This window comes from Cetorhinus maximus, chromosome 1 (assembly GCF_964194155.1).
Source record: "Cetorhinus maximus chromosome 1, sCetMax3.hap1.1, whole genome shotgun sequence".
NCBI classification, from domain to species: Eukaryota; Metazoa; Chordata; class Chondrichthyes; order Lamniformes; family Cetorhinidae; genus Cetorhinus; species Cetorhinus maximus.
The window spans coordinates 167,969,539-167,984,090 of record NC_135879.1 but is presented as its reverse complement, the minus strand read 5'-3'; the positions used below and the strand labels follow the sequence as shown (position 1 = coordinate 167,984,090).

Below are 14,552 nucleotides of genomic sequence, written 5' to 3'. Positions count from 1 at the left end.
AAGTGGGGATGTTCACTGATGAAGTAGGTAAAGCAAGGATGTGGCTTTGTTAGAATTACAGACTCCACCTTGATGCAGGGTGCCATTGACTGTACGCACATTATTTTGTTGCATCACATGTCAACCCTGCCCTGTACCAGAACTAATAGTGATTCCACACCTGCTGCATCTGGCTTGTGTGTGACCATAGGCAGTGAATTATGCACGTCAATGCCCAGTGTTTATGAAGATGTTGCCATCTAGGAATGGAAAATTTTAGCAACAAGGAAATATTAGATAGGCTGGGGTTGCTTCCTTTAGAACAGAAGAGGCTCACAGGAGGTTTAGTTAAGGTGTATAAAATTATGAAGGACTTGAATAGAGTTGATAGCAAAGACCTATTTCCCTTAGCAGAAATATCTATAACCAGGGAGCATAGACTTAAAGTAATTGGTAGCAAGATTCGAAGGGGAGTTGAGGAGAATTCTTTTCACCCAGAGGGTGGTGGGGTCTGGAATTCACTATCTGAAGAGGTGGTAGAGACCAGAAACCTTCATCACATTTCGGGCTGTAACTTACAGGGCTACAGACCAAGAGCTGCAATGTATGATTAGATTGAATAGCTCTTTTTTGGACACAATGGGCAAATGGCCTCCTATTATACTGTAAATCTTCTTGTATTTCGTTCTATTTTTCGACCTTGGACTTTACTCACTTCTACTCTTCCCCTAACTCAGTTCATCTGTTATTTAAACCATCATCCATTTTTAACTCTAGACTTGACTATTCTAATGCTCTCCTCACTGGCCTCAGATTTTCAACTCTACGCAAACATGAGGCCACCCAAAATTCTGCTGTCCATATCTTAATTCGCACCAAATGCTGTCCACCCATCGTCATCATCAGACCCTCGAAATGAGGATAATGTCTGCCAGGTTTCATGATTTGGGTTCTCAGGTGAGTCAGCAGGCCAATCCTGGAACCACAGGTCTTTGGGCAGAGAGGACAAAAGTAGCTCTGAGGAAGTGGAGTGGGGTGGGGGAGAGGGAGAGATCTGGAGCCAGGGTTCTTCTTTCTCTCCTCCTGCTTTCATTGCTTCTCTGCAGCAGAGTTTATGTGGTCATTTCTGACTGTGTTGGATCTTGTTGGATGAACATGACATGGTTAGCGGCAAGTTCCTCCCACACATTGATGTCAATTTGTCCCCTTTTCAATGAAACTTTCAGAGTATCCTTAAAATGTTTTCTCTGTCCACCTTGAGATTGGGTGCAGATAAGATTAATGAGAATGGACAAGGAAATTGAGCTATGTAGATGGATTGGAGAATTTGGGACTATTTTCTTTGGAGTAGAGAAGCTTGAGAGGAAATTTTGTAGACCCATGAGGGGTCTAGACAGAGTCATGCAGGAGTCACAGGATAGTAACACATTTTTCTGGACGTCAAAGTTTCTGGAGCACTTTCCAAAGGGCTTCACGGAGTCAAAGGCCTTTGACAGATCAACAGAGATTATGGAGAGCTGTTTGCATTGTTTCAGACGCTTTCCTTGGATTTGTCGAGCGAGAAAGATATCTGCAGTTCCCCTGGATGACTGGAAATTACTTTTGGTCTCTGGATCTATGACAACTTTCCCCTCGGAGGGGGGGAGGAATTCCCTGAGAGGTTCCCTGCGCTCTTTCGCGCGCATGCATGCGAAAGAGCACAGAAATCTCCCCGAGGCACAGGGAGATTGGTTTCAGTGCTAAAGTTTGAAATGAAGGTTTGTAACACTGTTAAAACATGTCCCCTCATATGACACTATCACATGAGCTGGGACATGTCAAAGAATAAAAGTATAAATTGTTATTACATTTTAAAACACTTCATGAAACCTCATCTCACCTGTGGCTGAGGTTTCATGAAAAACGCGAAGGCCGCCTGGGCTCTTCGCCTGCCCGCCAACCTTAAGGTTGGACGGGCAGCATTCTTAACAGCTTTACTGACTTTCTTAAGGGCCGCTGACGCGGCTGCGCACCCGCCGAACTGACAATCTAAATGACGCGTAGTGATGTCGGGACGCCAGCCCAATGTCACCGCACGTCATTTTACGCGTTGGCAAGCGGGCCCCGCCCCCACTCGGCGACTGGAAAATTCTTCCCTATGTTTTCTCTGACGTGTCGGAGGCAGTTTAGGAGGTTCATGTGAGAACCTTCTCCACAGTGGACAGAAGGGTTATGTCTCTATAGTTCCAGCAAATTGATTTATCACCCTTCTTGAAGAGTGAAACAAAGATGGCAGTATGGAATTTGGGAGGTAGTACCTCCTTCCCAAATTTCTGTAAAAAGGTCTGAGATTTTGAGCCACCAACTCTATAGATCTCTGCAGGAATGTTGAGTTAATGTTTCGAGTCTGTATGACTCTTCTTCAGAGCTAAAGAGAAGTAAAAATGTGATGAAATTTATACTATTTAAGGGGGGTGGAGCAAGCGAAGCTGGATAGAAGGCCAGTGAAAGGTGGAGGCAAAGGGTAAATTGGCAAAGATGTCACGAACAAAAAGACAAAGGGGTGTTAATGGTAGTGGTACTGGCTAGAGGAGGTGCTGATGGTGGCATTAAGATCAGAAAACAGAATGTGGTAATAGCAGGACAAGGGTAAGCACCCTGGAAAGAACAACATGAACAAGTGACAGATGGCCCTAGTGGGGGTGGGGAAACAGTGGTGGGGAAAAAGATCGAAAATAGGATAAAAGGTGGGGATAAAACAATAATTAAATAAAAATGAAAATAAATAAAAATAAAATGATCTGGGTGCATGTATCTTGGATTGCAGATTTGATCTTGACCCAAAGTCCTTCCACACTGGCATCATTGGAACCCAAGAGAGCAAGACGGGAAAAAAGTTGCACCTGGAATTGTTCTATTGTTTTCATATGCTGGAGAATGTGGATGTTAAATCTTCTTCTGAATTTCTTTGAGGATCTTTGGTGTTTGGGCGTCAAGGGTATGCTCATCGTGGAGGGTACAAGTCTGTCGTCTGTCCAGCAATTGTTTCTTCTTTTTCTTAGGCAGTCCCTTGGGACTTGGTGCCATCAGCACCTCCTCTAGCCAGTATCACTACCATTAACACTCCTTTGTCCTTTTGTTCATGACATCTTTGCCAATTTCCCCTTTGCCTCCACCTATCGCTGGCCTTCTACCAGCTTTGCTTGCTCCACCCACCCCTTAAACAGTGTAAATTTCAACACATTTTTACTTCTCTTTAGCTCTGAAGAAGAGTCATACGGACTCGAAACATTAACTCAACATTCTTGCAGAGACTTATAGAGTTGGTGGCTCAAAATCTCAGACCTTTTTACAAAAATCTGGGAAGGAGGTACTACCTCCCAAATTCCACAGTGCCATCATTGTTTCACTCTTCAAGAAGGATGATAAATCAATTTGTTGGAACTATAGAGATGTAACCCTTCTGTCCACTGTGGGGAAGGTTTTCACATGAATCCTCCTAAACTGCCTCCTACCCGTCAGAGAAGACATAGGGAAGAGTTTTCCAGTCGACGAGCGGGGTCGGGGCCTGCTTGCCGATGCGTAAAACAACGCGTCTTTCATCCACTCTGGGGTTGTGGGTCCCGAGGTGACTAAAAAGTCCAATGCTGGATCCGCACACTCCGCACAGGTAGTATTTGATGAGGCGGGGTGGGTGAGATGCTCGGATTTTGTACGCTTCTTCCACTGTTTGCACTTGGCCTCCACCTAGGCCTGTTAGAGACATTCAAAATGGTTCGCACCTTCACAGATGCTTCTTATCCAGTTTGAACGGTATTGGGCAAAAGATTCCCACATATTGGTGGGGATGTTGCATTTTGCAGAGAGGCTTTGAGGATGTCCCTGAAATGTTGGGAAGAGTGTCCTGCAGTTAGCATCGCAGCAGAGCAGTCTGGGAAGAGTGTCCTGCTGTCAGTTCTTGTTGAAAATAACAAGAGTGACATCACAAGAGAGCGACAGAGAGATCAGAACCAGCGCAAGTGCGGGGAAGTTTCAAAAAGTGACGTCAGCACAAAGGTGAGAGCTGATTGGTGAGTAGTGGGTAAGTGTTTTTCTCCAGTTTAGAATAGATTAAGCTAAGGAAAGGTAAGAGTTCTAGTTTTTATTTAAAGTACATAAATAATTTAATTTTTTTTCACTGTATTTAACTTAAAGTAAGAGTTTTTTTTCAACTAGAGGCATGGCAGGGCAGCTCACTCCCATGTTATGCACCGCCTGCAACATGTGGGAAGTCCTAGACATTCCTTGCGCTCTGATTGACCACGTGTGCAAGAAGTGCCACCAGCTACAGCTACTTGAGGTCCGAGTTTCGGAGCTTGAGCGGCAGTTGGAGGCACTGAGGTGCATCCGCAAGGCTGAGAGTTTCGTGGAAAGCATGTTTTTAGATGTGGTCACTCCACAGCTTACGGAAGTGCAGACAGAGAGGGAATGGGTGACCATCAGTCAGAAGAAAGGTGTCAGGCAGGTAGTCAGGAAATCCCCAGGATGCATCTCGCTCAAGAACCGTTTTTCTGTGTTGAAAAACGGTGAGAGTGATGGTTTCTCTGGGGAGTGCAGTCATGCTAATGGCACTGTGAGTGGCTCAGCTGCACAGTGGGGGAGGAAAAAGAGGGGAAGAGCAATAGTAGTAGGAGACTTGATAGTAAGGGGAACAGACAGGCTTTTCTGCGGCCGTAGACGTGACTCCAGGATGGTATGTTGCCTCACTGGTGCTAGGGTCAAGGATGTCACTGAACGGCTGCAGGGAATTCTAAAGGGGGAGGGCAAACAGACAGAGATCGTGGTACTTATTGGTACTAACGACATAAATAGAAAGAGGGATGAGGTCCTGCAAGCAAAATTTAGGGAGCTAGGAAGCAGATTAAAAAACAGGACCTCAAAGGTCGTAATCTCTGGATTACTTCTGGTGCTACGTGCTAGTGAGTATAGAAATAGGAGGTTAGTCCAGATGAATGTGTGGCTGGAGAGATGGTGCAGGAGGGAGAGCTTTAGATTTCTGGGACATTGGGACCGTTTCTGGGGGTGGTGGGACTGGTACAAGGCGGATGGTTGCACCTGAACCGGAATGGGACCAACATCCTTGTGGGAAGGTTTGCTAGTGCTGTTGGGGAGGGTTTAAACTAACTTGGCAGGGGGATGGGATCAGCATGGGGAGATGCACAGCCAAAATTAGAAGAGAGAGCAAGTGAGCCTGGAAGGCATCGAAATTATAGGCCAGTTAAGGCACAAGGGAGTTAGGCAAAGTTGGATGGTATTTATTTTAATGCAAGGAGTCTGACGAATAAGGCAGATGAGTTGAGGGCACAAATTAACACATGGAAGTATGATGTAATTGCTGTCACAGAGACATGAGAGAGGGGCAGGATTGGCAGCTCAATATTCCAGGATATAGGGTCTTCAGGCGAGACAAGAAAGGAGGCAAAAGAGGAGAGGGTATCGCAATATTGATCAAGGGATCAATTACAGCCATAAGGAGGGATGACAACTTAGAAGGCTCCTCAAATGAAGCCATATGGATAGAACTTAAAAACAAAAAAGGAACAATCACATTGCTGGGAATGTACTATTGTTGACTGTTGAGTGAGGCAAGGGAGGAGATAGCAGGGGTGCTGGCAATAATTTTCGATAACTCTCTGGCCACAGGAGAGGTGCTAGAGGACTGGAGGACAGCCAATCTGGTACCGTTATTCAAGAAGGGAGGAAGGGATAAACCAGGGAACTACAGGCCAGTCAGTCTAACCTCAGTGGTGGGGAAACTATTGGAAGCAATTCTGAGGGGCAGAATGAATCTACACTTGGAGAGGCAGGGATTAATCAAGGACAGTCAGCATGGTTTTGTTAAGGGGAGGTCATGTCTGACCAATTTGATTGAATTTTTCGTAGAGGTGACCAGGTGTATAGATGAGGGCATTGCATTTGACGTAGTCTACTTGGACTTCAGCAAGGCTTTCGGTAAGGTCCCACATGGGAGACTGGTAATGAAGCCCATGGGATCCAAGGTAATTTGGCAAATTGGATCCAGAATTGGCTGAGTGGCAGGAAGCAGAGGGTGATGGCCGAGGTATGTTTTTGTGAGTGGATGCCTGTGTCCATTGAGGTTCCACAGGGATCAGTGTTGGGTCCCTTGCTTTTTGTGGTATATATAAACGATTTAGACTTGAATGTAGGAGGGTTGATCAGTAAATTCACAGATGAAACAAAAATTGGTGGGGTGGTAAATAGTGAGGAAGATAGCCTTAGATTACAGAAGGATATAGATGAGCTGGTCGGATGGGCTGATCATTGGAAATGGAATTTAATCTGGATAAGTGTGAGGTGATGCACTTGGGCAGGACAAACAAGGCACAGGAATACACGATGAATGGTAGGACCCTGGGAAGTAGCGAGGATCAGAGGGACCTTGGTGTGCATGTCCACTGGTCTGTTAAAGTAGCGGGACAGGTAGATAAGGTGGTTAAGAAAGCGTATGGGATACTTGCCTTCATTAGCTGAGGCATAGAATATAAGAGCAGGGAGGTTATGCCGGACCTGTATAAAACGCTGGTTAGGCCACAGCTAGAGTATTGCATGCAGTTCTGGAATTCACATTATAGGAAGGATGTGATTACACTAGAGAAAGTGCAGAGGAGATTTACCAGGATGTTGCCTGGGCTGGAGAGTTTTATTTATGAGGAGAGATTGGATAGACTGGGATTATTTTCCCTCGAGCAGAGGAGATTGAGGGGGGACATGATTGAGATGTCTAAAATTATGAGGGGCATAGATAGGGTAGACAGGAAGGAACTTTTCCCCTTGGTGGAGGGATCAATAACCAGGGGGCATAGATTTAAGGTAAGGGGCAGGAGGTTTAGAGGGGATGTGAGGAAGAATTTTTTCACCCAGAGGGTGGTGGGAATTTGGAACTCACTGCCTGAAAGGGTGGTAGAGGCAGAAACCCTCATAACATTTAAGAAGTATTTGGATGTGCACTTGCGATGCCATGGCATACAAGGCTATGGGCCTAGTGCTAGAAATTGGGATTAGAACAGTTAGGCACTTGTTTGTCTGGCGCTGCCTCGATGGGCCGAAGGGCCTTTTTCTGTGCAGTAGACCTCTGTGACTCTATGTTTCCTCTGCCGTCCTGGTAACCACTTGCCGTGACAAAGCTCGGACTAGAAAGCTTGGTTTGAGAGCCTTGTTTCAGGCATGTGGACAATATGGCCTGCCCAATGTAGCTGATTAGCTATAACCAGTGCCTTGATACTGGGGATGTTGGCTTGAGAGAGGACACTGATATTGGAGCGCCTATCCTGCCATTGAGTTTGCAGGTTTTTGCAGAGGCTGATGATATTTCTCCAGGGATTTAAGGTGTCTGCTGTGTGTTGTCCATGTCTCTGACGCTTACAGGAAGGGAGGGAGCACTGCAGCCCTGTAGACCACGAGCTTGGTGCCGGGTTTCGTGTCTTTGTCATAAAATACTCTTTTGCTCAGTTGGCCGAAGGCTGTGCTGGCACACTGGAGTGATGTTGAGTTTCATCATTGAAGTCTGCCTTTGCTGGGAGGAGATTCCCAAGGCATGAAAAATTGTCCATATTGTCCAGTGGTTTGCCATGGATCTTGATAGTCAGGCGGCAGTGTTGTGCAATGGGAGAAGGCTGGTAGAGGACCTTTTAGAGTAAGGCCCATTCTTTCATACGCCTCCGTGAACGCGTCGACAACAGTTTGGAGTGCAGCCTCTGAGTGTGCGGATAAACAAGCATCATTTGCACCCTGCATGGCTCAGGTGATGTGCATATCCTTCCTATCCTTGGCATGGTCAATGATGTAGTCCAGGAGGTTTTGATGGCGAACTCAACTCTGTGGATAATATGATCCTCCTCTGGTTCCCCTCTAGAAGAAAGTGTATCCTCCTCCTTCCTCTCTACGTTGGTCTCCCACAGGGCATCAGATGTCATTGAAAGCAGCAACATTGATGTTAGATCTCGAAAGCTCAAGAGAAACCATGGCAGTTCTCCTTTCAAGGCATTTACAGTTTTGATTGTCCATAAGGGTGTGCACATTTCAAGTATAGAAATTCATGCGTTTCATTGCTTGTGTGTTTCCAACTGCAAAGGCAATGATTCCACTGGGTGCAGTTTCCTGGTCAGAACAGTTTTGAACAGCCTATGTTTTAGGCAAGGTGAGCAGAGGGGACCCTAAAAGAATTGCTAAGTCAAGGATGCTGCTGCCGTTAAACTATCTGTCCCAAACCCAAGAGCTCACAACCATCAGGCATTCACTGCCTATGTGCACATTTCTGATAAGAGGCCTCCAGATTCATAGCCCTGTCTCCACTGCCACTTGACCATCGCTGTAGGGCGTTTCATTGTCCCTAGCAGAGGACTGTGCAAGCCATCTTTTAACATGAGGAAGTCGATGCGCAGTCAACAACCACACAATCTTGATGGGTTGGCAGTCTTTAGCCAGTAGCATGGTAAGTCGTGACAACTGGTGAGTGTAAATCCCATTGTAGCCTTCATCCATCTTCACAACCATTAATGCGCACATGTGCCTCATTTAATGTCTGTTGTGCCATTGAGAACTTGAAACGTGTATTTTGATAGAGGTACTCTTCTCTAGATCCACCTAGTTCAGCATGGCAGGGTCATCTCGTGCATCTTTTAGCTGGGACAGTCTTGGTGGAAGGTCAAGCTGTGAGCAAAGTCATAACCAGTCCGCCTCCCTGGGATTTGAGGACCAGTACCAATGTGGTCATCTTATATGCCATTTGGCTTATACGCTATGATTTACTTACCTCTTTATGTGTCTTTGTGTCAAATTTTGTTTAATTATAGTCTTGTGAAGCACCTTGGGACATTTTATTATGTTAAAGCTAATATCTAATTTCAAGTTGTTAATGTCTGGAGGGTTTCCTGACCCCTTGCGAATACAGAATCTCACTGCTTCCTTCCCTTCTCCACCAAGGCTTTTGAAAACCCTGGAGCCTGTGTTCTGTCATGCTGTTCCATTCTTCAATGCTTTTCAGGTCAGACTCATTTCCTGCAAGACTGTGAGCACTTGCTCCAGCCATAATGCACCTCCTATTTAAGAGATGCAGTCTGTCTCAGTGGTGCAAGTCACTCACAATATTGGCCCCCTTATGACACATTCAGCCAATCAACAACACAGCACTGGTTGGATGCTGAAATCATTGAACTGAAATAATTGAAATTGTGTGTCAGCTGTGGCTCAGTTGGTAACACTCTTTCCTGAATCAGAGGGTTATGGGTTCTAGTCTGACTCCAGGTCTTGAGCACAAAAATCTAGACTGACGTCCCATTCAGTACTGAGGGAGTGCTGCATTGTGAGAGATGCCATCTTTTGGGTGAGACACTAAACCGAGGCAGTGTTTGCTTTCCCTGGTGGATGTAAAAGATCCCCACAGTATTATTTCAAAGGTGAGAAAGGCAGTTTTCCCCAGTGTGCTGGCCAATATTTATCCCTCAATCAAAATCACAAAAACAGAAAACCTGATCATTACCACAAATTGCTGTTTGTAGGAGCTTGCTGTGTGTAAATTGGCTGCCATGTTTCCTGCATTACAACAGCAACTATACTTCAAAATGAAGAAGAAGAGCTCTGAAGAAGAGTCATACAGACTCGAAACGTTAGCTCTGTCTTTCACTCCACGGATGCTGTTAGGCCTGCTGAGTTTTTCCAGTATTTTCTGTTTTTATTTCAGATTTCCAGCATCCGCAGTATTTTGCTTTTATATTTCAAAATACTTCATTAGCTGTAAAGCGCTTTGAGATGTCTGGTGGTCATGAAAGACATATATAAATACAAGCCTTTCCTTGAACAGGCAGCATAAAGTTGGCATGCTGCATACATTGCACTTATTATATGTCACGATTCCTGCACCCGATTTCAGAGTCAATCAAATTTAGCCCACTATACTTTTATATATTCGTTATAAAGCTTTTCCAACATACCATCAGTCATTGCACTTCAAAGCAATTTATTGCATGAAGTATTTTAAGACATTGTGATATAAGTTGCTACATAGTCAGAGGTATTTCAATATAACATTTTAGAAGTTACCTTGTGGGTAGTTGTGTAAGCAGGGCAGTTGAGGATGTTGTGAGAGTTCCATGTGTTTGGCTCTTTCTTGCAGAAAAACCTCCAATAGCTTTGATGAAGCAGGAGCAGTCCATGCTTTTTGGGACAAAACGTGATTGGTGTCTTTGGCCCACGGACTATCCAAAAGTTGTTGAGAGCTGGTCCTGTTCTCAAACAAGTCATGTTCACTGCGGCTTTTTTGAGACCTGTGCGCAAAGTGGTGTGTACTTGACTTATCGTCTGTGCTTTGAACTGTGCAAGGAGAATTTAAAAACAGAGGATTGCTAAGAGTTAATGGCGGCAGGCTCTGTGTCCGTATCGGGGGAAGACTTTTATATACTTTTTGTTTTTTGTCTGATGACTGCCATTTCTGATTTGCTAGCTCTGCAGTTGTTTTTCTCAGCCTGCTCTCCTCAGTCCATTCCTCCAGGACGTCACTATTGTTGGAATCCATGATGCAATCAAAGGTTGTTATAATGTCATCGACTTCGGAAGTTTCATCTCTTAGGTATCTTTCCTTGTTTTTAACTCTCCGCGTGCTCTTTTTCTCATCCTTTTTCTTTTTACAGGAGAATATCTGGTTCAATACACTGAAGCGCCCCTCTTTCTTCTTGCTGTTTTGAAAAGGTTGCTGTCTCACAGAGTCAGGTCTGTGTTCAATAAAAATAAAATTAAATCAAACTTTCTCGAATTTGTAAACATTTTATCGAGTTTTTCACAAGTGGTTAATATTTAAAACATAAAGTAACGATAGATTTTTATAGGTTTACAGCAATTTTATCATTTGACAAGTATTTTATAGGTTGTTCCATGGATCAAAGACACCAATTACAATTTATAGTTTTCTTAACTGTCACCAGTTCCTTATTTTAATTGCCGGTTATTTGTAATTATTCTGAACTGTACATTTTACTTCATAAAAGTAAATTCTTCACTTTACATTCCTTATTTATAGACATTTTCAAATGCCATTTAAGAAAAAAAATCTTTTTATATGCCCAATCTATACAGCCTACCTTTCTCTGCACTGTTGTTTTTCAGTTTGGGCTGAAGAAATCTGCCATGACCATTTTCAGTCTATTGATCTCATGTCAATTCACTCCTCTTGATAAGATGAGGAACTATGCAATTTTGAGGTATGATCTGGTGTCCTAGCTGAGAACTGGCATGCTGACACACAGCTTGGTTGTTACTTGAAGCTGGAATTTGAACTCAGATTTCCAGCATGGAAGCCTGGTGTATGGTACAGTTTTTGAGTTGTTTTATTCCTATTGTTTCACAGCACTTCCATTTAGTATAGGTACAGCAGTAATTTTGGCTGATGCTGTGTTCAAGTCAAGTGTTACTGTTGCTGTACGTGGTGGGATTTGAACCTGTCTGGAATACCAGTCCGTGACAATACCACTATGCCACTGCCTCCCCACTGCTCTACTTGAGAAGAGAAGGTTGAGAGGAGACTTGATAGAGGTATTCAAAGTCATGAGGAGTCTGGATAGAGTAGATAGGGAGAACTTGTTCCATTGGTGGAAAGATCGAGAACCAGAGGGCATAGATTTAAGATAGTTGGCAATAGAAGCAATGGTGACATGAAGAAAAACATTTTTACGCAGCAAGGTTAGGATCTGGAATACTGTGCCTGAGAGGGCAATAGAGGCAGGTTCAATCGAGGCATCCCTAAGGGAATTGAATCATTATCTGAAAAGGAAAAATGCTCAGGACTATGGAGAAAAGGCAGGCGAGTGACACTAATTAAATTGTTCCTACAGAGAGCCAACATGGATGCAATGAGCCAAATGGTCCCCTTCCATCCAATAACTATTCTATGGGAAGAATTTTCTCCCCATTGGGGGGTGCTGAGCGGGAGCGGGCACGCAGCCGATTGCCGCCTGCGATCGGCTGTGCGCTGCCATTTTACGTAGGCGGGCCAATGAAGGCCCGCCCAGCATGACGTGCACCCGGAAACGCTGGGCGTTACTTGTGCGGGCAGATGGAGGAGGCTGATTTGGGGCCTGCGCTATTTCGTGCATGTGCACGAAAGAGCGCAGAAATCTCCCTGAGGCACAGAGCTGCTCAGGGAGTTTAATTTCATTATGAAAAATTTAAAAGATGAAAAAAAAATTTCAGACATGTCCCATCATGTGATAGTGTCACATGAGCTGGGATGTGCCAATGAATTTTAATAACAAAATTTATTTGATATATAAATCCTTCATGAGACCTCATTCCGCCCGTGGATGAGGTTTAATGATAAATGTGAAAGCCGCTTGAGCTCTCGCCTGCCCGCCAACCTTAAGGTTGGACGGGCAGCTCTGTTAATTGTTTTAATTAGTTTTTAAATGGCCTTAATAGGTCTTTGACAGTTCGGCTGGTGTGCAGCCGACTCTGGTGCGCGCCCGCCGAACTGAAGATCGGAATGACGCGCGGTGACATCAGGACGCACGCCCGACATCACCGCGCGTTATTTTACGCATCGGCGAGCAGGGCCCACCCCTGCACGCTGACCCGAAGATTTTGGTTTATGATTCTATGCTACAAATTCAGCTTTGACAACCTTTTCTTTTAGGGTCATCTGCAACTCTGTCCAGTTAGGCTATTTTTTGGTGGCATTGGTTGAGGGAAGAATGTCATCCAGAATATCGCACGTATTCCTGTGCTTTTTGTTAAATAGTGGGCTGGGAGTCTGAACAAAAGAGCATTAGTTTAATGTTTCATCTGAAAGATCACAACATCCTCCAATCAATGTTCTCTATTCTTCAGTGGATAGGATTGTAATTCAGACATTCAAAAGTACATGAATGGAAGTGGGAGGAACATGTCATCTCTTATGCAGTTTAATTTGCTCCTAGTGTATTGATTGTGCTTTAAAATAAGTTTATTTTCCTTAATTTTTGATAGCAGACTCTTAAAAATGCACAAGTTTTTTCATAAGCACTACCTTTGAGAACAGCTTATAGATGTCTTCCGTGGTCAAGAAAGGCTCAATCCAGTTCTCTGCAGATGAAATTCACAGGACAAAACCATCTACACTAATTTGCACCGCACTAAGTAGCTTATGTGGGAAACAGGCTAAGTCCCATTGGTAAGGTAGAGTGGTAAATTGAGCAGCGAGTATTTGATGCTAACATTATGCACTGAAAGCACTTTATAAACTTACTCAATTAACCAGCACTAAAATCCCTGGACTTGATAAAGCACAGGAAAGTATGAAAGCGTGTTTTTGAACACAAGTTGCACTATAACCTGTACATCAGTGTTATATTTATCCAACATTCTTTTCTTACAAATAATTGAAAGGTTTATGTGCAACCTACCTATTTTCCTGTGAGAACAGCTTGATACATGCTGTGTGCCCACAGTACATTGCATATGTCAGAGGAGTGTTTTCATTGATGTCCCTTGGACTGCTGTCCACCCCCAGCTGCATCAAAGATTGCACGCAATCTGCTTTCCCTGCAGCAGCAGCCCAATGAAGTGGTGTCCTAGGGAAAAATAACAAAACATATTGATAAAGGCAACAATTGTTACATTTGAACAGAACTAGTAAATATTTTATTGCTATTTAGCACATTGTACAGCAGTGACTTGTTGTGAACACATACTTCTGTTTGAGATACAGTAGAAAAGTTAAAGGGGGAACATTCCCTGGAAAAATTAAAGTGAGAAATAAAGCTTTCAGTTCCTGGTTATGAAGAACAAATGGAAATTTGAGTCACTTGCCAGGAAATTGTTGGAGACTAATGGTGTCTGGAATTAAAGCTGTAAGACAGTTGTTCAGTTGATGTGTGTGGCAATGCAAATTATATGTGGTACCTCATTTTTAAATTGCTTTGAAAGTTCAGGGTAGAAATGTAAGACCAGGAATCCAAAAGATGGCATCTCTTGGGTATAGTATCCTTCAGTACTGAAGGGCTGAATTGTATGGTGGGCTTCAGGACTCTAATGTCGGGACCAAATGGGGGTCTCAAGACCACTCTCACTGGCAATGGTCCAAGATGGGTGATTTTACTGGAAGCAGCCACCTAATTGATCACCTCCAGGCTTGCCGTAAATAAAGGATGGTGGGTGGGCTCCTGATGTTGCTAACCCAATTAGAAAGCTGGCAGTCCGAAAGCCTCAGCAGCCCTACTGGGAGGGGTGGGCACTGCTGAGGCAGTTCGAAGACCTTGGAGATGTATGTATCATTTAAAATTCTGGATGGCCGAGAATGGCTGATCAGAGGGGAAATCCCTCCAGGAAAATTATTGAAGCCCCAGGTACTACCTTTCATGCCCATGGCTCCCTCTTTGGGTGATAGAGCCTCTGGCTCCAATTTTTCCCTTGATTGCCACAGGAAGGCTGCCTCCATGAAGCTGGCAACTATCCATGTGGGAGGGGGCTGTTAATGGTCCCAGACAGTGGACTTAATTATGTAGAAGTATCAACCTAGATTCATGTTCAAGAGTATGATTTTCCCATCCTTGGGCTGGCAGAGAGGGAAG

At 44.2% G+C, this 14,552-nt stretch overlaps 1 protein-coding gene across 1 annotated transcript in view; it reads right to left on the bottom strand.

The window, feature by feature from the left end:
* The window catches only part of ankrd55 (ankyrin repeat domain 55), a 108,320-nt gene that overhangs the window by 11,378 nt on the left and 82,390 nt on the right, over positions 1–14,552 (bottom strand). Inside the window, exons 8-9 of the mRNA XM_078549623.1 lie at positions 13,386–13,553; positions 10,057–10,724 (exon numbers count right to left, since the gene is read on the bottom strand). Of these exons, the coding sequence (XP_078405749.1) occupies positions 10,057–10,724; positions 13,386–13,553 (836 nt within the window). The remainder of the gene's footprint in view (positions 1–10,056; positions 10,725–13,385; positions 13,554–14,552) is intronic.